The 24765-nt window shown below is 36.0% G+C and overlaps 4 protein-coding genes across 5 annotated transcripts in view; 3 read left to right on the forward strand and 1 right to left on the reverse strand.

The window, feature by feature from the left end:
- Positions 1–1230: 1230 nt before the first annotated feature.
- LOC110182641 (uncharacterized) lies at positions 1231–2958 on the reverse strand. Its single transcript, XM_020950710.2, has 2 exons — positions 2370–2958; positions 1231–2095 (listed from the first exon to the last, which is right to left on the reverse strand). The coding sequence occupies exons 1-2, from the start codon at positions 2836–2838 to the stop codon at positions 1428–1430; spliced, it is 1137 nt and encodes a 378-aa protein (XP_020806369.2). The 5' UTR covers positions 2839–2958; the 3' UTR covers positions 1231–1427.
- Positions 2959–3080: 122 nt separating this feature from the next.
- Positions 3081–8727, forward strand: HisRS (histidine--tRNA ligase). 2 transcript variants are annotated; one of them, XM_020950704.2, is made up of 5 exons: positions 3081–3747; positions 5687–5902; positions 7100–7528; positions 7597–8217; positions 8275–8727. In XM_020950704.2, the coding sequence occupies exons 1-5, from the start codon at positions 3655–3657 to the stop codon at positions 8479–8481; spliced, it is 1566 nt and encodes a 521-aa protein (XP_020806363.2). In that variant the 5' UTR covers positions 3081–3654; the 3' UTR covers positions 8482–8727. The 2 variants fall into 2 exon arrangements, with proteins under 2 accessions (XP_020806363.2, XP_020806362.2); XM_020950703.2 differs by lacking the exon at positions 3081–3747 and adding an exon at positions 5313–5589.
- Positions 8728–8860: 133 nt separating this feature from the next.
- Bx (LIM domain-containing protein Beadex) overlaps positions 8861–24765 on the forward strand; it is a 72862-nt gene continuing 56957 nt past the window's right edge. Inside the window, exon 1 of the mRNA XM_086836742.1 lies at positions 8861–9172. Coding sequence (XP_086692868.1) covers positions 8963–9172 — 210 coding nt within the window. The 5' untranslated portion in view covers positions 8861–8962. The remainder of the gene's footprint in view (positions 9173–24765) is intronic.
- Positions 15968–18886, forward strand: LOC110182639 (uncharacterized). The gene has a single exon (XM_086836744.1). The coding sequence runs from the start codon at positions 18224–18226 to the stop codon at positions 18794–18796; it is 573 nt and encodes a 190-aa protein (XP_086692870.1). The 5' UTR covers positions 15968–18223; the 3' UTR covers positions 18797–18886.

Consider the following 24765-nt stretch of genomic DNA (forward strand, 5'->3'; position numbering starts at 1 on the left):
TTTTAAATCCACAAATGTGTTGATTGAACTCACAGTGCATAGTGGAGCTTCAGAGCGGCTTTAACTTGACCGCCAAAAGCTCTTTGAATCATTCTAAGCTGGTGTGCGTGGGCACTGTCATTTGAAACAGCTGTTTTTGCTCTCCGAAAGAACGACAGAGAGATAGAGACAGAAATTCACTGAACATTTTATTTTATTTTTTTTTTTTCAAAAGCAATACCTAGGCCGGTCAGAATTATTAAAGATAACAAAAAAGGAAATTAATTTCGCTAAGCCAAAGATTGTATACCCTTGCAGTTTGCTATTAAATTAAAGGATCAATTCGGAAATCGATCCTAACTAAGCTTAAAATGTTTGCATTCTTTGAATCTATATTTATCTATAAATTTATATGAACTTTTTTTGACAAATTAACGTTTACAAAATTTATAATTAAACCAAACCAGGATTAATCATAATTTTTATCAGGTTAATAAATTTGCATATTTAATTTAAAATATTAGAAAATTTAAAATTATATCAAACTTTTAACAATTTTAACGATAAAATATAATATACATATATTTCTATATGTATGTATATAAAATTATGGAAAATTTTTAAAATATTTTCTGCCCTAAATGGCTAGATTGACTCGGCTGTTGATACTGATCAAGAATATATATGTATATGATATATAGCGTCAAATAGCGTTACAGGCTTCTGACTAAAATTATAATACCCAGCAAGGGTATTAAAAATATCAAAAGCTTACGATAACTAAAAAGATACGTTTATGCATTAAGCCTTGTGTAAATAATATAATATTTGTAATTTTAAGTTAAGAAATTTTAATACACTGCAGTAATCCCACGTTATTGATTTTCATAAAATTAAAATTAAAATTCTAAAATAATATAAAATGCTTACTTCTTAGAGTACCATTTAAAAAACCTTTAAAGGGACAAAAATTGAGTATATAAATTATTGATTAAATGAAAATAAACTAAAAAATTCTGATAGTTTTCAAGAAGCTAACCGTTACGATATCTAAAAAGATAAGTTTATGCTTAAGTCTTGTGTAAATAATATAAAATTTGTAATTTCAAGTTAAGAAATTTTAATACACTGCAGTAATCCCACTCTATTGATTTTCATAAAATTAAAACCCGAGTTCTGAAACAGAATAATATAAATAATAGACTATATAAAATAATTCTGAAATGAAAGCCAACTAAGAAATGCTAATAGTTTTTAATAACCAATACTGACTTGCACCTTTTGTGGCGCAATTAAATTTTTATTGAAATTGAATGTGACTGTTCAACACCTTATGCTTTTTTGAGTCCTAAAAGTCATTGATATTTTCATAAAACAAATGGGTTTTTGTAAGTGTTTCCCATTTTGGTATTTGGGAAGCAAACATTGATCTAAAACAGGGCCTGAAGCTAGCGCCAACGTTCGTGCTGCACCGAAGACCGCATTATGGTTTTGGCCATATCCGGTGATTGCTGGAGGAGCGTGTGCTGTGTGGGGTTGCTCTGATGGCGTGGATGCGAGGGATGACTGTGATGGCTATGATGACCATGACCACCTCGCGGGAAACTGGGCAGTGGGGCCTTCTTCTCGTGGGCCAACTCCGTGTAGGCCAACTTGCGGCGCTGCTGCGGTGGTATCTTCTTGCAGTGGGCCAGCTGATGGATGTGGAGAGTGCGAACGAGGTCAAACTTGCGGTCACAATACTTGCACTGATTGGTGGTGTCCAATGTGGTGTTGCTACCTGGCTTGGGACAGCGATTGCAGAAGCGCACCTTGAAGTCTTCGTCATGGGTGCGACGATGGGCGCCCAGCAGGGAGCGGACATGGAATCTGGCCCCACATTCACTGCACTTATAACGCGGCACAACACCCAGCTGCCCCAAGGTACTCAATGACGGCAAATGCCCAAAGTCATCGGCATCTCCGGCACCGACATGCTCCAGCATACGGTTGACCTGCTTGGAGTTCAATCCGCTGGCGACATTGCGTTGTGCCGTGGCCATTAAGGCATTCAGTTCGGCCTCTGCGGCAAAATCGCGGGGTGTGAGCCCATTCCGGCGAGGGGACTCCAGGAGAACTGTGAGGAAATTGGTGGGATTTATTAATAAATTATTCATATTTTTAATATTTATTGAGAAAAGTATATTCATCTTTGGGCAAAGGGATAAAAACCATGATCTCAGAAAAATTATTTTTTTTAACTTAAGCCAAGCCACCTTTCCCTTGATTCTCGTTTTAAATATGAGGCTTTCAATATGGAATCCTTTCTAACTATCCTTTCTAAACCTCTTACTTTCCAATAAATATATAATTATATACATATATCTCCCCTATAATCTTGTAAAACTTACCATTATAACCTCCACGATTACGGCTTTCAACTTTGTTTAGTTTCTCATGATTCGATGACTCCTCCGACACCTTTCTTTTAGGTTTGGTGGTCTCCTGCTTCTTGCCTTGCTTGCGCCGGGGACCACCGCCTGCTCCTCCTCCTCCTCCGCCGCCTCCGCCTCCACCTCCGACGACGGTGCCTGCTCCAGTTCCCTTTGTGCCGCCACGCTTGACAGGACGAGGCGGCACTATGGCCTGATTGGTTGTCGAAAGACTTATCAATTTATGCTCGACGGCTTTGCGGGACATCTCCATTTCGGCCTCCACAAGATTTTTACGTGCTTTCGCATTTGTGTGCCGTGGTGTGTGGTGTACTCCAGTTGTGTGTGCGGGGTGTCGCTGCTTACCCCGCTTTTGCTTTGTTGAATTCTTTTGTGTCTTATTCGTCGCATTTGTGTATGTTCCAGGGGGTACAATTCGGTCGAACATTTTGAAAGTATTTACTAGACGAACGAGGTGAATGTGAACAATGTGAAGAATTTGAACGATTGAAAGGTAATACGGTGAAAGAAGTAAACATCATGGCCTGCTAAGTGCCTGAAATAATTCAAATTTACATTTGAAATTGTGGCAGCGCTAAGCATTTCGATTGTTAGTAAAGTTCCACACCTGTTGATCGATAGGGCTATCGAAGGGTTACAACATTGACGCTGCCAGATGTCGATGGCAAAATCGTTAAAGACATTTATTTTCATCAATTAGCTGATGGCCAGTCCTAGGAGAAGTAAAAAAAAAAACATTTAATAAACTTCACAAAAACTCTGTATACAAATCAGTTTTGCCACGTTCTTCAGCAGCCAATTTGACGTTTCTTATCAAGGACTTCAACCTTTTTATTACAGTTTATTATTCTAATCATACAACAACTTTCGATGTTTATTGCCGATACTTTGCTGAAATGTCTTAAAAAAATGAAAGTTGAATGTTTGCCCAAAAATACGTTAACGAAAACCGAAACAAAGTATATTTCAAAACGAAAGTTGACCAAAAATCATTTATTTCGATTGAAAAATATCGATATATTGATATTTTGATACATTTCGCACATCGCTAGCCAGCTCCACCGACCACCGCGTGCAGTTTTTTGTGGCAGCAAAAAAAAAGCAGCTGAGGCTGGGAAAAACGCAGCTAAATCACAGAAAGCTCATAAATCGAATCGAATTGAATAGCCGCGCGTCTATCTGCCGCCGCTTGCTAGGATTGTCATCAGCTTGTTGTGATTTTTTGCGGCACCGAATACGGAATATGAGTGATACGCGCGAGCAAATCCTGGACCAAATCAAAGTGCAAGGCGATCTCGTCCGTCAACTGAAGGCAGCGAAGGAGTCCAAGGAGAAGGTCAGTGGTCCATGTCCAAGTCCATGTCCTGCACCCGCACACACACGCACACTGTCCTCCCTCACCTCACGGAGTAGCACTCTTCCCTCCCTTCCCCCTTGCGCATAGTGTCGCCAGGCATTGTGTGTGTACACGAACAAGTGCAATTGTTGCTGTAATTGCTTGCCCTGCTTTCATCATCATCCTCATCACAGAACTCCATCGAAGACCCCCAATCGAATCCCCGGGCCCAGCCATGGTCCATGACACATAGCAGCAGTGGCATTTCATCATCAGACACACATGCTGCGTTGGCATTGCCATTTCCATTTACCATTTACCATTTATTGAATTTCGCAGTAATTAGATTGAATGCAACAAAACAGAGAGCCACGAAAAAAAACACACACAAAAAACTGAAGGAAAAAGAGCGCGCGCTCTGCAAACTTTCACATTCGTGCCACTCTGTTGTTGTTGGTGTCTCGCTCTCGCCCCTATTACAATGCCACTCAAAAATGCATAGCTCCCGCTCACCAGTGCTGGCGCAGCTTTAGCGGGTATCTAGCCAGATTCTGTGACAAGTTTTAGATAATATTCTGGAATCTTCTAATCAGAATTAAATTATTAACGACATGGCATTCCTATTTATGAAGATTTTAAGAAGGTATTAAACCTTCAAATTGTTTAAATACTTTTTTATTTTATATGCATCCGTTGGAAATGAAATTTTTTCCCGCTAAGAAAGCTGCCAGCACTGTGGTCCACAGCTTCAGTTCATTGTTGGTAGAGTGCATGCGTGTGTGTTTGTGTGTTCTATGACCGACTGACTGACTGACAGAGAGCGAGATAAAGACAAGGAGAGACAGAGAGACCGACTGGTCAAGCAGGAGGCATGAGCATGGAACAAAAAGGCACATGGTGGTTATAGCGATTATATCAAACCTGCTAGACAACATTATCCAACTGCAACATATGATTTTTTTAGCTAATAAGAAATGCGAGAAACCCGTTACTAAATGTCAAGTTTGTGTGCGTTTGTGTATGTGTGTGTGGTTGTGCAAATGTGCAGTTATTATGGCCGCCGCGATCAGTTGTTGACCCGATGCTGTCGCCCTCTAGCGGTGTGCAATCGGTTCAGAGAACCCTCTCAGCGCCGTGTGTATGTATGGGAATGTCCTTGAACCCGCTATTGGGTAAAAGTTTCCATTAATTCGCGTCACTTTCTTGTTTTTTTCTTTCGTTTCCCTGTTTCCAAGTGTGTTCAAGTGCTAACAAAAAAAAGTGTAATTCAAATCGAAAAACTTGTTTCGAATCGAAATGAAGAAAAAAAAAGTAATCAGTGCTGACGGTCAATGGAACGCAATAATTGTATTGTTATTTTTGTTATTTACACCTGCACACACACACACCCATAACACTAACACACACATTGGTTTTGGCACATACCTTCATTTCGTCACTAACACTAATTATTTTTGAAACTTAACTTCGTTATAAACACGAACTAGTTTAAAATAAGTAAAACCATGAAAAAGAAAAGAGCAGACTTTAATCGGTTTTTATTATTGTTGTTGTTGTTTAATTAGGTTTGAAAAGTTGCCTAAAGAAAGTTGTTGCTAATTAAAGCATTCAAAAAGAAAATATTAAAAATTTAAGAAAAATCAAGAAAAAACAAAACACATGTTGCGTTCAATTGGCCGCCAGTGGCGCTGTAGTGCTGCGTTTCAGTGTGCAACGTTCCAGACGGCGCCCTCTGGCGGCGGGCGCGCCAGCTCCGCCGGCGTTCCAGCCTTGGAACAACAAAAACAACATCAGAAACAACAACCAGAACAACAACAACAAGAACAAGAGCAACTGCATCAGGTTAGCATCTAAGCATATCCCCCCACCCCTCAGAACTACCCCCCTTCCCCTTCCGCTTGAGAATTCACTCTAATCGGTGTCCTCTTCCTTGTTGCAGATCGATGAAGAAGTCGCTCGCCTGCTGGCCCTCAAGGCCAAGCTGGGTGGCGATGCTCCGCCCACGAACCAAAAGTTCACACTGAAGACGCCCAAAGGCACAAGGGACTATGGCCCGCAGCAGATGACGCTGCGTCAAGGTGTCCTGGACAAGATTGTGCAGGTGTTTAAGCGTCACGGCGGCGAGGCGATCGACACGCCCGTTTTCGAGCTGAAGGTGAGTTTTGTTCGAAAGGATGTCCTTTCGGGCAGTGAGAAAAAGAGAGAGGAAGAGAGAAAAAGAGATAGAGAACATGGTTTAAGTCAAAACAGGGATGCCCACTAAGGGCGCCCGGTCCTTTCTTATCTTATCTTTTAAAACCCTTTATAATCTATTGCAAAACATAGAAAACTTTTTGGGTTCTATCAACATTAAGGTATCATGAGTTTTTGATCAGCATCAACAATCGATATCGTGTAATAATCGTGTTTTATCGTGTCCGTTGTAGTACCTCCGTTTAGGAACTTCTTCGATGTAGCTATCCTTTAAAATAATATAAATAAAGATATGCCATTTAGTAAATTTGAAAATATTTTAAATTACAGTTATAACATAAATATAGCTAATAGATAGGCATAAATCTTTTAATCTTCAACAAAAAAGTTTCTCCAGCTCTATTTAGAGTACCTTAATTTTTTATTTCGAAACCTGTAATTTGTACCAAAATAACCATAAAAACATTACAGCACAGGAAAAACCACCTGTAGCGCACTTGATGTTCTCAAATAAGACCAAAATATTTAAGATAGACTTCACTATATGAATAATATTTCCCATATGTTGCTTTTATTTATATATTTTAAACAATATTAATACTGTCTTTTTCTTGAAAAGTATTTATAAAACCCTCAAAAGCTGAATTTAATTGATAAAGAAGCAACATGACCTTGAATATTATCTTATATACCCTCCAATAATCCCACTTGATTTGCGTAATCAGTGTTTTTGGACATAAATAGAAATAATACAACAATTAATGGCATCTTAAAAAAGTAAATGATCATATAATGAGTAAATATATAGATCGGAAAGTATAATGCTCAGATTTATCCTATCAAAAATATTTTTATCTTAAATATATCGCTTTTTTAAGAACTCATTTGTTTTGGTTAGATATATTAAATAGAATATCGATGTATCGTTCTTTTGAGGCAACGTTAAATATTATAAATATCCTTACCTTTCAAGATAGACCTTTTAAAAGAATTTATTTGTTTTCATTCGATTAAGATATTTTAAAGAGAACATCAATTTATTGCCCCTATATAGGAACATTAAAACATTGATTTAATATAGACTTTCTCTGAAAATATTGTTACCATATCAATTGTTTCATTATCATTAACCCAATCACTCCTTTCCTTTCCCTTACAGGAAGTACTAACCGGCAAGTACGGCGAGGACTCCAAGCTGATCTACGACCTAAAGGACCAGGGCGGTGAGATCCTATCGATGAGGTATGACTTAACCGTGCCGCTGGCTCGGTATCTGGCGATGAACAAGATCTCAAGCATCAAGCGATATCACATCGCCAAGGTATATCGCCGCGACAATCCGGCAATGACCAAGGGACGATATAGGGAGTTCTATCAATGCGATTTCGATATTGCCGGCACCTACGATCCCATGCTGGCGGATGCCGAGTGCGTCAAGATTGTGGCAGAGATTCTGGACACTCTGGACATTGGAGACTACGTGATAAAGCTCAATCACCGCCAGCTGCTGGATGGCATGTTCCAAGCATGTGGTGTGCCGGCGGATAGTTTCCGCACCATCTGCTCGGCAGTGGATAAGTTGGACAAGGTGGGTTTTACACTTGAGAAGTAGCTTCATGTATTTGTGCTAACTGTGAGGTGTCTTCTTATTTTTAGTCGCCCTGGGCGGACGTTCGGAAGGAAATGGTGGAGGAGAAGGGCCTGGATGAGGCTGCAGCGGATCGCATTGGCGAGTATGTGCGACTGAGCGGCGGTGCCGAGCTGGTGGAGCAGCTGCTGGCCGATGCCCAGCTTAAGGCTGTGCCCAATGCCGTGAAGGGTCTGGAGGGCATGCAGCTGCTCCTCAAGTACTGCTCACTCTTTGGCCTGGACAAGCGTGTTCGGTTCGATTTGAGTTTGGCCCGTGGCCTGGACTACTATACCGGTGTTATCTACGAGGGTGTGCTCCTGGGAGAGTCCGCTGCCGTGGGATCACCTGTGAAGACGTCACAACAAAACGGCGAGCAGGCAAATGAACCGGCCACCGTGGGTTCTGTGGCTGGAGGCGGTCGTTATGACAATCTCGTTGGAATGTTTGATCCACGCGGCAAGGCGGTACCCTGTGTGGGCGTGTCCATCGGCGTGGAGCGTATCTTTTCGGTGCTGGAGGCGCGGGCAACGGCCAGCGGTCTAAAGCTGCGCACCAGCGACGTTGAGACCTATGTGGCATCCGCCCACAAGGGTCTACACGAGCAGCGACTGAAGGTTCTGAACCAGCTCTGGGATGCTGGCATCAAGGTGGGCTTAAGCTATGATCATGGGATCCTATTTTAATCTAATTCCTCTTTTGTGCAGGCGGAGCACTCTTACAAGCTGAACCCCAAGCTCCTGGTGCAACTGCAGCACTGTGAGGAGCACCAGATCCCTCTGGTCGTGGTCCTTGGTGACGCAGAGCTGGCCCAGGGATTGGTGAAGCTGCGTGAGGTGACCACGCGCCAGGAGACGAACGTCAAGCTGGAGGAGCTGCCAGCCGAGATACGGCGACGTCTGCAGACCGCCTAGGTTCTCGATGATTGATATTAGCCACAGATACCGCTCCCGCTCCTAATTTATGAACCATCCAGCATCGAAGTTATATATATTTTTTTTTTCCTATTTGTACGTTTTGTATTTTTGGTGTCCTGGCCGAAGGCGCCGCGTGCTACTATGCTTAGGTCTACAGTGTAACCATAATGAATAAGTGCGGACAACTTATACCAAAATGAACGCTAAAAAGAAACAAATAAACGCAGAAGCGACTCGCATTTACGCTGGAAACTCTTTTATTTGTTCTTGGGTGCAAAGAAGATTTCCCAAAGGAATACTATATACATATATTTATATTTACCTTTTTATTATAAACTAATTCTAATAAATATTTCTTTCAATCCATTGCAGAAGCCGTATCAGCTCAGTCAGAAGGACCGGCATCAACATAGGGACCGGGAGGAGACGGAGCAGCAGCGCTGAGGAGCGGGAGACGTCATCTGAATCACTGGACAGAATGCCGGAAACGTTGCCCGCAACGGCAACGGTGACAGCGTCGGGCATCGACTGCACCGTGGCTGTCCTCAAGGTGCCCACGCCCACGCTCCAGTTGCCGCAGGCCTGTAACCTGCAGAGCCTTGGTCTGATCATGGAGCCGAATAACATCAACATTGAGCTAAATCCCGCCGCCCTCGTACCGTCCGCAATAGCGCCTGTGGGCTTCAAGGTGAGTAAATATCGAAAAATATATATATATACTTTAAAAAATCAAAGAATAATAATGTAAAAATAATAGAAATAACCAAGAAGCTTGTGTTTAGAGTTCAATTGTTAACGTTTCGTAAAAGTAATACAATCGAATTGTATGAATCTAGTATTATTTCTTATTTAAAAAATCGGTTCAAGGGTTTTAATTTAAAGACAATATACATATGCTTAAGATACCAGAGCTATACCCCATATGCCCAGATAACCCACTATTTGATTTTGAAATAAAAATAGAAAAGGCTCTACATGTTAGTACAAATATGATAATAAATTAAGGAAAATCTTTTGATATATTATTATTTATATATTTTAGAGCAGATTAACTTATCTTCATTCCTTTAAAAAATGTATTTTATATTCTATAGACTTAATATAGTATTTGAGTGTGTAACTTAAAGTAAAACTACAAAATATACAAAAACTGTTTTAGAATATTGAAAATAATAGGGTTATTAATAAACATAACAATTTTCTTAAATTTTTTGAACACACAAATAAACAAAAAATATATTTATTATTTTGTTTGAAATTTTGTTTTAAAGTTGTTGTGACTTCATCACTAAATTTGTAAAAAACTCCCCTTTATTATAATTTATAAAGAAAATAGGTTTAACTGACGCTTAATAGTCACATTTTAAAAAACTTTTTGAAAGAAATATATCGCCTGATCTGATGTGAAAACCTTACATAGAACGTATTCCGTTTTTAATAATATAATATAATTATAAAATATTTATAATATCTAACATATAATTTATATTTTAATATAATATAATATAATAATATATATACATATATGTATAATATATAAGATTTTCCTTAATTTATTGTCATATTTGTGCAAAACTGTAGTGCGGTTCTAATCTATTTAATTCTATTTAAATATTAAGACAAGTTATGGATGAGTTCGACCAAAGTGCCATAAAGACCACTAGATTATTTTCAACAACAAATAATATTTAGTACCATTCTTATGCATAAGTTTAACGAGAAGTTAATAATTGAGCGCCGAGTGAAATCTTGTTTTGTTTTGATATTATATTATTTTTTCTAAGACTGTATATTTAAAGGTAAGAAAGTATTTAAGATTGCATTTAATTTTAAACGTATTATTTTTTCTTAGACAGTATATTTATATTTAAGAAAATATTTAAGATTGCATATAATATTAATCGTGTTCGGGAACTTTACAAAAACTGATACAGTTTTTGGCGTATATTTTTAACATTTTTATACTTTAATAAGTATTTAAAATTTTTTAAAATGAAATGTTAATTCTTTAACTTTAGTCCTTTTTTTTTTGTTAAAGAGAAGACAAAACTTTTTTCAAACTGAAATTTTGCAAGTATTAACTTATGACGAATTCCTTTTATAAAATTGTTTTTTTAACAAGTTTGTCAGAACAGAAAGCATAGCATTTTGTCACTGTGTACTGGTTTTGGCATCTCTTAATTTAATTATGCACAGCGGAGAAATGTCAAACGGTTCGCGACTGCTCATCGCCTCGTTTTTACACTCGAATTGAGTCCTGATTGAGGTCCTCCTCGCATTTCTCATGCTTCAGTGCGTGCAATTTAATGGCAAGGTGCCATGGGTGTAGACCGGAGGGGGAGGGATGGCAATGGCGAGGTCGCCGCTCCTCTTTCAAATGACCCAACGCAACGCTGATTCCGATTCCGATTCTGATTCTGACAGGCGCCGCCACAGATCTCTCTGTCGGCTAATACAGTTTTAATATAAAATTTCATTTCATTTCAACGATTGTCCAACAATTTGTTGTTGCTGTCTCCCTTGCTGCCGCTGACATGTCACTGCGATGATGTTGAAGGTTGCGACAGGGTCGCACAGTGGTCACAAAAACGATGGAAAAGTGGTAACAAAATGGTTACAAATGGTCTTGGGGTTTTTTTTAACAAGATGAGTAACATCAATTGGGGGTTTTTCTTTCCTTTTTACAAAATTAAGATGAGTTACATCAAGTGCTATAAAAATTACAAAGACTGCAAAGCACAATTTAAACGTAAATGAGTTAAGGATCTTTTTATTATTATATTTTATATTTATCATTTATTTGAAGTTAATTTAAAGTATGATTTGGTTATTTTAGATTTTATATAAAATTTTTTAAGTATTACAATTTATTAGAGTATGAATTCTAGCAGACTTGTATTTATATTTTTAACACCAAAAGTAATTATTCAATTTGATTTATAATTAGGCATACAAAAATTGTTGATTAATTTAAATTTAATTATTCTAGTCAACCACATTTACGTAAGCAATATGGCAATCAAGATTTAATCATAACATTAAAGTTAAATTATTGTTTGAAACTTAAAAACGATAAAAACAAAACATTGGTTGCTCATAAAGTTATAAACTAAAACTACAGCTAAATAGGCTGTAAACTGACTTAATTTTAGGACTTTCATTGAAAGGTTTTCACTTAATATTTATATATTTATATATATATATATACAGATGACCCACTTTTTGACTTTGAAATAATAATGGAAAACGCTACATGTTAGTACAAATATGCTAATAAATTAAGGACAATTTTTTATATGTTTTTATGTATATATTTTAGAACAGATTAACTTATCATACCTTTAAACAAGGTGTATTTTATTCTATTGACTTAATATAGTATTTTAATGTGCAACTTTACATAAATAAGAACTTTTTTAGAATTTTGAAAATAATAGGTTTATTACAATCAATAATTATTTGCTTTAATTTTTTGAACTCACAAATAAACAAAAAATATTTTGTATTAAATTACAGCTACAGCTAAAACTGGCTTTAAACTGACTTAATTTTAGAAATTTCATTGAAATGTTTTCATTTAATATTTATATATATATATTTTTGTTTCAAGTTTTGATCTTATTTTTTTTATTTTTGGTTTAACTAAAAGTCTCTTAATGTTTTAATATATGTTTTGATTATAGGTTATATTGTTATTATCTTAAGGTTGAAATTTCATTAAATCCGTATTTTTCAATCCATTTGCGAGAACTTAGTGAGACTTTAGTTTATTTATTTCGGACTTAAATCGCTTTCAAAATATGTTTTTAAACATTTTGCAATGTTTTTTTTTTATTATTATAATTATTATTTTTTGTTGGTCTATATTTTACAGGTCTGTGAGATATTTTGTTCCACTGTGCAGTGTGTGACCCTGTTGGTGGTGGGATTGCAGTCCCTGCTTCCGTATGTGTGTGTGTGTGTGTTGGGCTAGGATTTCGAGGTTTGCCCTTGGTACATAGTTTTGGCCACGAACCAATTCGAACCCGAAAATCCGTATGCCCATCCTCGTGTGTGCAGTGATTTGTTTCGGGGGAATGAATGAATGCACAGTGGAATCACAGAGAGAAGGAGGGTGCACTTCAGAACGGTGGAGGACCGTCGACTGATATCATTCAATGCTTCTAATTTACGGATTAATGAAGGCGCAATTTTACATATGGAAATGCTCGCTCGCTCGCTCCGCTGCAGCGATCGTGGGAAGCGATTAGGTTTGGTTTTCGGGTTGCTCGATTTGGTGGTGCAACAAGAGGTCCCTTTTTAAAGTTGCAATGGCATTGATGGATTGTCCCATAAATCTGTGATTTGCTAAGCTCCGGTTTCCACAAAGTTAATTTGTATGAATATTTATGACCAGAAAAGAGAGGGTGTGTATTTCCCCTCCTGGTCAGTTTAAGGTCAAATCGAATAGTCTATAAATTAAGCTTAGTTTCGATTTAAGGATTTTATCTTTAATATGTGCAAATCCCTGGTGATTTCCAACTCCTTAAGATACAATCTGTCGAACTAAGCTTCAATTTTCCAATTCACAGGTCAGTAAGATATTACCAGAGTTTCCCTAAATACACCTCGGTTTCATTTCGCGCAACCACCAAAAAAAAAGATAAATAAAACAAAATCGGCTTTCCCCAGTACTGACCATGCCCAACATTCATATTCATTCTCTATTCCGAACAAACACTAATAATATTAATAACGACTGACTCCGGGAATCGGAATCTGAATCGGATTTGGATTCAACGGGAGTCATAAACACACGACACCTCATTCATCCATCCGTCCATCGATTGTATCTCTGCCGGAGGATAATGATGATGGTGGGTGGGGGATGGGAGGTGGAAGGTGGCAGGAGGCAAGGACACGCGGCGGCAGTTGCTTATCGCGGGTGACCAGAAGAATCGCCACGTGCGATTTCCTTGCCAATTCCATTCATAGTTCGACCAGCTCATGTGTGTGTGTGTGTGCGTGTGTGTGGGTTAGTGAGTGAATGTGTGAAGCGAACACCCATAGTCACACAACTAGGTATGCCAACATATAGTTGGGGGAAATATTTCATATCATAATAATATAAATTACCAAAACTATTACCTTTTGGTATCAAAGTTATACCAAAAATATTACACTACAGGCTTTGAGTTACATTAAATAAGATAAGTGATGATTAAATATTAGGAAATATTTGAATTCATTGCTTAATTTATACCAAAAATCTTACTCTCTGAACTTCAAATTACCTAAAACATTTAATAATTAGCTTAAATAATAATTATATTGGAGTTTGAATAATTGTATCAGATAACTTTAATTTTTATTTACTTATTTAGCAAAAAATCCCTTGACATATTATAGTTAGTTTAAATAATTAACTTTGAGTTATATTAAATAATGGTTAAATATTAAAAAATAATCTTTATCTTAATTCCAAATTGCTTTAATTTAGATAATTTAGGTATCTGATAAACTTTATTTGTATTTTAGCCGAGAAATCTCTTGAATATTGTAATAAAAATAATATTATATTATTAATTATTTAACTTATTATAAATAATAATTTATTTAGCCATTTTCTTATTGTAAATAAGATTTTAATTTCAATTCAAAGTACCTAAGCTTAAAAATGTATTTCTATCAAATAATCTTTTTATGTATCTTTAGCCAGAAAAATATTCAAATATTATAATAACTTTAAATAATAAGCTTCAAGTTACTTAAAATATTAATTTAAAAATAATAAGAATATTTATTTAATATTATAATTTAATATTCATTTAATTTTAGCCAAGAAATCTCTTGAAATATTGTAATAAAAATAATATTATATTATTAATTATTAAACTCATTATAAATAATAATTTGTTTAGCCATTTTTGATTATAAATAAGAATTTAATAATAAAACAAATTTAATTCAATTCAAAGTACCTAAGCTTAAAAATGTATTTCTATCAAATAATATTTGTATGTATCTTTAGCCAGAAAAATCTTTAAATATTATAATTACTTTAAATAATAAAGTTCGAGTTACTTAAAATATTAATTTAATAATAAAATTATTAATTTAATAAATTAATTTAATATTAGAAAAAAACATTTATAATTTTGATTTCAAAGTGGTGAAGTTAAAATATTTATGAAAATGGCTTAATAAATAAGAGCTTAGGCAGAGAAATTTTCCTTTATTTTATATTCCTTCCTTTTTTGTATTCTTCACTTCCACAGTTGATTATTTCTTTATTTGAACTAATTACAGCAGATAAAATTGTAATATTATTAACAAAATTATTATAAAATTTTATATTTAGTTATATGTAAAAGACAAATCAAATTATTTAATCGGCTTTACTTTGATGCTATTTTCTTAACCCCGACTGTGCCGCAAACTGTTGACTGCCAAGGAACGAAGGGGATTTTTGTAATAGGAACACAAAGACAGCCAGCGGGACCAGTAAATTTGCGTGCAATCGTTTTCCCTGCGTTTTTAATGACTTTTTCGATTTCAGTCCCTCCCCTTCCCTCCTCTTCCCCTCCCCTTTGAGCCAATGCATTTAATTCGATTATGAGTCGCGAAGTTGCCTCAGATCCTTGGGCCAATAATTTTTGGTGGTGGCTGGGAAAAGTAATTGAAACTCTGGCAGTAAGTGGAACGCAGAATATGGGTGTGTGTGCGTTGGAGTACAACTAATGTGGGTGTTAACGGTGTGTTAAGTGATTTTGCCATTTGTTGGAGGATCGAACCGAACCGAACAATCCCAATTCCTCGACTTCGACGACACACCCGATAAGTATCGAGTTCTTTTGGGCACTTTTAAGCACTTCGCACACGCGTTTCGCACATATTTCAAGCGCTTTTCAACGCGATGGGAAATGTTGGAAAACTGTAACTGAAATGCAATGAGTAGAAGGGGAACTTTTCATTTCCGCTTTAAAATTGACGCAGGCAATCGCACAAATGTATCGGCTTACAACGCTGCCTGCCGATGATGCCATTTCGCTTTTATTGGCTCTATTGTATAGCTGGAGTCATTTTAAAATATTATACACTTTTTAACCCCGGAAATTGGTAGGCATAGTTCTCTAGATTCTAGATATCCTTATAAAAGAGAATAAAGGAATCAAAAGTCATTACGATTAGCCGGCTTAAATCGTACTCAGTAACGATGAAAGGGATACGACTCTGGTAGAAATTATAGATCTTAAAATATGTCCCTTAAACTTTGGACATAATATTTTTGTTATTTTCAGTATGCATACTAAAAAAATTACCAAGTTTCCTTCATTAATATGTAAAAATATCATTCATATGTTACAAAATCTTAAAAACCCATAAGGGCTTAATTTGTAAAAAAAGAACATAAGTGTCGGGATGATACTTATAGAGTTAGTATGACATTAGGTTATGTTGCTTAAACTGGAAATTCTATTATATAAAGCATTAACACAGAGATCCAAAACATTCTTTGTTTTAATAAAAACTTATATGTGTTACAAAATATTATTTTAGATCCAAAATCGGATAATTAATCGTTCAATTTGTCCCAGTGAAAGTTTCATTTTCTATAGCTTAAAAACGGATCTTTTGCAAACCTTTAATATCTTAGGCTAGAAAATGGTTATATTAATTTATAAATTATAAATAAATAAATTTAAAAATATTAATAAATGATCATATTTTATCATTAATATTTTAAAATGTCATTCATATTTTTAGATCCAAAAACAAACATTAGTCTTTCAGTTTGTCCCAGTAAAAGTTTTGTTTTCTTTAGTTAAAAATTTGATCTTTTAGGCTAGGAAATGTTAATATTCATTTATAAATTATTAATAAGTAACTTCAAAAATATTATTATTATTATATTATTATTTTATTAATAAATTATCCAAAAACTAAACATTAAAATTTCAGTTTGTTCCACTGAAAGTTTTCTTTTCGATAGCTCAAAAACGAATCTTTTGTAAACATTTAATGATATCTTAGGCTTAAAAATGTTAACATTAATAATTTATAAATTATTAATAAATAAAGTAAATAATAAGTTAATAAAAAAATATTAATAAATTATCATATGCACATGTCACTTGTTTTTTTTTCACTAAATGCTCTTTTTTGATTCCATTTTTAAACATTTACCGAGTCATCAGTTTACTTTTGCATATTTATATCGTTTCCAAGTGCGATAGTTTCTAATATTTTGCGATAGTTTCGTTATACTATACCCTCTGGGTACAGGTTATTTCCTATTTTAAGGCCACAAATTAATTCTAATATTATATATCATTATTATATCCCAAGTCCTATATTTGTTTGCTCTAAAAAGGGTTTTAATTATGGATTTGGTAACCATTTGGTAGAGTCCCAGCTCGAGAATCCCAGAGAGTCGTTAATGGGTTAATTTAAATGTGCAATTTATCTTTGGCCTGCAATCTGTGCCCCTGTCGTCCCTTGTCGGACCTCCCCGCCCCCTCCAGTTTTTGGGACCCCTGTCCCAGGGATGGTCGCCGGCTAATGAAAACTAAAAACTTCAATTACCAAAAGAGCCAAATAATGCGTTTTTAAACCCAAAAATGTAAGCGCCTGAGAGCTGGGAGAGCGAGAGGCGTCCAAGAAATTGTGATAGATGAGGGTTTGCCAATGTTTTTTACGGGCCACTTGTTTGTGTCCTTCCTTTCCGCTCTGCAAACAAAAGAGTGACCAAAAAAAAAAAACAACAACAAAATAAGAAGGAGAAACAGAAACAGCAACAGCCGCAACAGAACAAGCCCAAAGAAAATGGCAATAAATCAGTGTAAATAACACGGGCTGGTTCCGGGTGCCATGGGCGGGGGCGGATGGCGAATGAAAGGGTATTTTGCTCGAGATTTCCCAATGGGGTGATTATTTAAAATTGTGCAACGCATAAATAGAAGTCAAAGTCGGTCTGGGCAGCAGCTGTGGGACCCGTTATTTCTGCCATACATACTATATTTTAGCACGGCCGTTTGTAATTGTGTTTTTTTCTTTCTTATTTTGTTTTGTTTTTTGTGTTTCTTGCTTAGTTTATTTGTTTTTGTCAGAAATATGTGTAGCATAAGAAAGCACAACTAAACGATATTACTCAGCAATAAGCCATTTATAAAAACTTTTTCATAGGATGTTGTTTGAAATCGTTGCTATTTACCATTACTATTTCTGAGACTATTGAACTTTTCAGAAAAAAATTTCTATAAATTTTTGCAAATATGTACTTGTTTTGTATTAATTTAATTATGCTTATATTTCTCCATTCATTTGTTTTGTTATAGATTTAATTTTTATTTAAATCAATATCAATCTAAAGGTTCCCTCTAATGAAATCCGGACTACGCCCTTTAAAAGGAATGAAAGAACAGTAACAAACCATGTGATCCTCTCTCTTCATCTCTGGCTCTGCTTTCTCTCTCAGAGCATGACGCAACTATGTAAGGTGGTCAAATAGGCTCTGTTAAGGACAGTAGCAGATCTCTCTCTCTCTCTCCGCTCTCTAAGGTTCAAGCTCCACTCTTCAAAGGAGAGCAGCTCTCTCAATGAGACCACCTTATAGACTTCCACCATGTCTCACCATAAAAGAATGGTGAATAAGGAAGAGTGAAATAGAGCAACAAACATCTGTTTCCATATCGAAAAGAAGATCGAAATAAAGCTCGCTTAGAAGCGCAGAAACTCGTGTGCCAGAAACTATTAAGAAATGTCGCAAACCAAGGAAATTTCCATGCTAACCAAAGTGCCAACTGTAGTTGGATCTCCGGAACAGGCGGCCGCTGTTGCCGTGGCAGCGGATGCCTCAGAAACGGAACGTTTGGTGAAACTCATCACCGCCATGGGCTATCCGGAGAGTGAGGCACGCTTATCGCTGGCGCGCAGCAGCAACAATGTACAGAAGGCCGTGCAGCTCCTGGTCGAAGGTGACGACGAGGAGGACGGCAATGGTGAATCCCGGCGACGTCGTCGTTGTCGCCGCTCCCTAAAGAAAGTCCGATCAACGCTCCTTGGGGATCCTTGCGTCACGGATGATGCCATCGTACAGTTGATGCGTCAGCAAAGCACCGTTCAGGCTCTCACGGAGATGATTCGCGAAAGCTCTGACCAGGTCATGCAGCTTTTGCTCGCTCAAGAGGATTCGGAGGCAGAGGTGTTGGAGGAGCAACTGGAACGGAAGGGGGAGGGGGAAAAGGAGGAGGAAGAGGAAGAGGAGGAATCATTGGAAGAAGAGAATACATCTCCCGGTTCATCTGCGGAGGGTTCTCCGCCGAGCAATTAATGTTTTAATTTGTAACTATTCCGTTAAAATATATATGTATTGATTATTATAAGTACGAAAACATATTAAATACCTATTTCTTGAAGAATATTTGTATACTATGTTATTTTTACTTGCTGTATTATTTATATGTTTATTTGAACATGCAGTAATTCATTCATTACTACATATTCAACGTCTAAATGCTTTTACCTTAGTTTTTAGTTTTCTACACTTGGAAAGTGTATTTTATATTTATTTAATATATATATATTGGTGAAATAAGAATTTAGTTATATTTTTATATCTGAGATGACTATGTTGCTTTTTTTTTTTGTAAAGCATAATAGGTAATTCTTAAGATTTTTTATTTATAAAAAAAAAAAATCTATTCAAGCACTTAGATTTCAAAGCGATTTATCTTAAACTAATACATATTTACGTGTAAGTTTTATCAGTGTTGTTTTTCTTTTTATTTAAAAATATGTTTTGTTTTTTTTTTTAACTGCATAAATTATAATTATTAAGCTTGAGCCTTAGGAAGAAGTATGCTTGAGACACCGTAAGGCACTTCAAAAAGCTCATGGTTCATTCTCTTTAAGGTGCCAAAGCTTTGGGTACCGGATATCTTATTATCGATCACATTTGAGTTAAGCTTTATTACTTTACTTGCTTACGTGACTTTCTTACTTGCTAATATTTTATTTTTGAATGAAATTGTATCGTTATTTATTTACTTAACAAAAATGGGGAACTAAGAAAAAGTGTCAAACAAAATCATAAAGAATTCTATGTGTTAAATTAACACTTTTAACTAATTAGACCCTACAAAAATTAGACTTTTTAGATACTTTTTTGTATTTTTTTTTAGTAAACATCCTCAAGGGCAATATGTTTATTGTCATATTTTGGTTCATATTGCTTAATGTTGGTGTCTCTCGGGGTCTCTGCGAGTGACTCTATTTAATGCATTGAATGCATTAAGGGTTACGCAACCCCCTTCCGTTCACAATTGTTGTTGTATTTGGTGCGGATGTGACTCCGGTCAAGGAGCGGAAGAAGCCGGAACTGAAAACAGAAACAGAAGCAACCCTGTCGCAGTCGCAGTCGCAGAGTTGCACAGCTTGTCAACCCTTTTCGACCCGATGATTAATGATCGCTCTTTTTTTTTTTCTTTTTGTGTTCCACTGTTTTGTACTGATTTCAATTTGCCGCTTTAGCCTGGTTGGAGTGTATATATGTATGTAGATATACATATATATATATAAAGTACCATCCCCCCTCTAGGTTTTTGCAGTCCGTTGGAAAAATTCTAATTAATTTTGACTCGCCACCGGTGGGCACTGTCAACCGCAGCCACGTAACCTAACCGCCTCCGCCTCCTCGCCCGTTTCTCGAGCGTTTTCAACGCTTATCGCGTTTGATCGGCGTTGCGGCGCACCGCAAAACTGCAGAAGGCGACAACCCTTGACGCCTGCTTGACGTAGGCGGCGCCGTCTCATTTATCAAGCGCAGCAGCAACTGTCGCCGCTTCTGGCCCACCGCAGTGGGGTTAAAGAAGGGGGTCTGTTTGCGCCAGGGGTTCAAATTGTTATGGGTTAAAATCAAAAGTTGAAATGAATACGGGAAAAAAGTCCTTAAACTAAGGATTATGATGAGGGTATTTTTATTAATAAGTTTTAATATGATAAGATATATAATATAAAATTATATATTATATATAAATATGATAAAATTATCCCGCAGTGGGGTTAAAGAAGGGGGTCTGTTTGCGCCAGGGGTTCAAATTGTTATGGGTTAAAATCAAAAGATGAAATGAATACGAAAAAAAAGTCCTTAAACTTAGGTTTATGATGAGGGTATTTTTATTAATAAGTTTTAATATGATAGAATATAAAATCAAAAATATATAATATATAAAATTAATTTTATTAAAGTATTTCCTTAAGTCTTGACTTCTGGCCACCGCAGTGGGATTAAAGAAGGGGTTCTGTTTGCGCAATGGGCTCAAATTGTTATGGGTTAAAATCAGAAGTTAAAATTAATACGGAAAATAAGTTCTTAAACCAAGACTTATGATGGAGGTATTTTTGTTAATTAGTTTTAATATGATAGGATATATATATAAAATCAAAAATAAAAAAAATTCTTAAACCTGGGATAAGGATAAGGGTATTATTATTAATTAGTTTTAATATATGATATATAATATAAAATATATAAAATGATCTTTAATTTTATTTAAGTATTGCCTTAAGACTTGTCTTGAATTATTTTTATATATATCTTTTTTAATATTATCTACTCATTTTAAATTTTCCTCCCTAAACCACGTTTCGCTGTCGCAGGACTTTAAAATGCAATTGTCATGGGCCGTAAATTAGTAATGGTAATATCGGTAATTCGATACTGCGATGACAATGGCCTGCAATCAGCCGATGTCCTCATTCAATAACATTACCGTTATGCCTCAGCTTGTTAGCAAAGCCTTCTCTCCTTGCCCTATATACATACATATATACATACGTATACAAATTATTGAAGGGAGTTTTGTACAAAAGAGGGCGGGCTGGCTTTTATCAATATGTTGACAACAAGCCGGCAATAATAATTGCAATAACAATTTGCAGTCAAACCAAAAGAGGCGTGCGAAAATGTTATTTGGCAAGCAGTTGCTAAAATACCCTTTACGGAATATGTTTTAAATAGCACATAGTCTTAGGTATTTGGAATGGGAGGCTTAGGAAGGTCATAAAGGTCATAAAAATAAAGTAGAACAGTCTAGATTGAATCGTCTTATGACGCTCAATATGTCCAAAACCTTGTTTACTGCAGCAAAAGTTTTAAGAACTTTGGAAGGATATAATACAAAATACCCTTAAAATACTCTCTCTTTTAAATTGAAACTATCAGATATAGTTATTAGCAGTTCAGATGTGAACTTTAGGATATAGTGATCTATATACAGATACTACTAACTACTATAGTAGTTACAGTAACAAATAAACGTAGAAATTTATTACAAAAGTCTAGATTGCAGTGTCTGATGACGTTTAATATGCATAAAACCTCTTTTACTACAACAAAAAGTTTTAAGAACTTTGAAAGATTATAAAATAATAAAAACAAAGAGCATTAATTGGTCGTATAAAAAGAGCAACCATATCTCAAGATCCAATTATTTAACCCATGTTGCAGCGATCACTTAATATTCGGTTTTACCCCATTTTTTCTTTCCCTTTTTTCCTGTATTTCTTATTTTTCTGTTTTCCATAAACGTTAAGGTAATTTTCCATGCAAATGAGTTAAAAGTAAAAAATCATGTTGATAGCTCGTTGAAGACAAATCAAGACAGTCCTGGGGAAATGGAAATAGAAATGCTAGACATAATCCCGTTTTGGTTATGGGATATGCCAGTGGCAATCGATAACCGCATACCGAGTCCGATTCTGAGTCCTGCCACAGGATGTGAGTTGTGTGTATGCAAATCGAACCGCAGCTCAGTTTGAAGAAGGGCAATCCGAAATGGAATGGGGTAAATGGGAGTGAGAGAGAGCTCTGCTCATTTTTTATTTGCACAAGCGCTTAATTGTGTAAAATAAAAAAGAAAAGAGGAACGATGGTCCTGCGGCAGGAGCAGAAGCAGGATTCCACAAGGAGCAGCTGCCGAGGGCTGCCAATTAATAGATGAAAATGGATTTGCGTAAGAAATATGCGTTGCCATTTCCACAGTGCCCCCTCTCCCCTCTCTCTCCACTCCTCTCCTTCTGTCGAACGCAGCCACAAATGCGTGCCACTGACAGAGACAGCAAGCAGTGAGGCAGTGAGGCAGTGAGGCAGCGAGGCAGCGAGCGAGGCGGACCAGAGACAATTAGGCAATTATTTGCGCAAAGGATCAAAACCAAAACAAAAAGCATTGCCAACCAACCACCTCACTCTCTCTTCGTCTCTCTCACTCTCTCTCTCTGTGTCACTTTCCTCTCTTGTGGGAAAGCTGTCAATGTGCGAGAGTGTGCGAGAGTATGTGTGTGCGTTCGCCAAATTCCAAAGGCTAAGTGATCAACGATGTCATTATAGCTTTTTTTACGATTGTCTCTTTTAAGGATATATGTAGATCAACAGCCGAATTAATCTAGCCTGTGTAATATATAAAGTCTACACAGGACGGCAGAATTTTAGAACCAAGCACTGGAATAAACTCTTTCCAAATTTTTATGTGCGCTAAACTCGAATTTAAGCTTTAAAAATTCTATAATTTAAGTTTTCGAAATATTTCAATAGAAATTTGATTAATTTTAGTATTCGTTATCGGATTTATATGGTTTATAAGTGTCTTTTGGGATTCTAGTATGATATGGGAATGCAAGTTTAATTAAATTATTACAACAAGCTGAGAAATTAAAGAAAACGTAGATAGGAAGCAATAATAATAATAATAATAATAATAATAATAATAATAATAATAATAATAATAAAAATAATAATAATAATAATAATAATAATAATAATAATAATAATAATAATAATAATAATAAATAATAAATGGAGCTAGATTTTTTTATGAAACTTTATTTTTTAAGTCCATTTGAGAGCATTAATATGGTTTCTAAATAATAAAAATAAAAAAAAAATAAATACAAATAATGAAATAATATAAATGTTTTGAGATAGTTTCGTTTAAATATGTATGGTATTTACTTCATTAAAATTAAATCAGATAAACTACATAATATAGTCTCCTCAAAAATTCACTGATCACAAATATTATTGTACTTCCTGCTTATAAAATATATGACACTTGTTAAAGTATAATTATGGCAATACTTAATTTGGCATGTTATCAAAATATTTTTGTAATGTTAGATAGTTGAGTTATTAAGATGACTGAAAATACTACATTTAAATTAAAATATATAAATTATTAAGTTTAAAAATAAAATTAAATTTAATGAACTCTAAATAATGATCCCTCAATACCTAGCATAATATCATATAAGTTATTCAAAATTACTTGAATGTTCCCGCTCTCTCTGGTCTTGACCATTGAATTGTATGGGCATCACTGGCCGGAAACGGGCTTAGGTGAAATGCTTGGGGTGTGTGGGGTGAAGTTGGAATTGGAGTTGGAGTTGGAGATGGGTTCGCAATGTGGAGAGTATGGCCTTCATTTTGGAGTTCGCTGGGACCGTCGTCGTCGTTGCTTTTAATTGAACATGAGCAATTAGCGTGCAATTTGTTTCGCTCGCGTATATACATATATATTCCAACGGTAAATGGGGGCAACACCCTCCGCATTCACCTACCTCCCCCCCAGTCCCGCTCACGTGTGCCACGTGCTTTTTTTTTTCTTCCTCTTTTTTTCTGTGTCTCTTTCGAAGAAACGCACTTGAGCAGAATTAATTTTAAATGCGGCTCTGCACGCGGCTAAGTGATTATGTCCTGAGCAGAGAGAGAGAGAGAGAAAGAGAACTTAGAAGCGAGCCATTCAACCACCACCCACTCGCCACCCCTCTCCCGCTGCTCTTTCTACATTCGGTTGCTCGCATGTTTAATTATAATTAAAAAGCACAGCATCTCCAGCATCATCCCACCCCATTGGCACATCCTTCAGGCTAACCTGATCCATAAACATTAAAATGGTTAATTGAGTGCTTAGTGTGTGTCCTTCGTCCATATATCCCACTCTTCCGCACTCTTGGTGCACCATAATATTAATTATTTTAATTGAAATGTTCATTATTTTACATCTAATTTAGCGCTAGGTGCGTGCGATACTCCCCCTCGAAGTGCCCCACCTCTCCATTGGTCATTTCCACATGCCTCGGCACAGTGGGTACCAAATATAATGGGTATTGATATAGACCTATCAGGAAGGTGGTGATCATAGATAATTATAGCTATAGTTATATATAGTTTAAGTATATAATATGCTAAAATTATAGTTAGAAGCTTGTAAAGCTTATAAATTCTTGAGCAGCATCAGCAGTCGA

The sequence above is a fragment of the Drosophila serrata genome, unplaced genomic scaffold (genome assembly GCF_035046125.1).
Source record: "Drosophila serrata isolate PLE 108 unplaced genomic scaffold, ASM3504612v1 contig_293, whole genome shotgun sequence".
NCBI lineage: Eukaryota > Metazoa > Arthropoda > Insecta > Diptera > Drosophilidae > Drosophila > Drosophila serrata.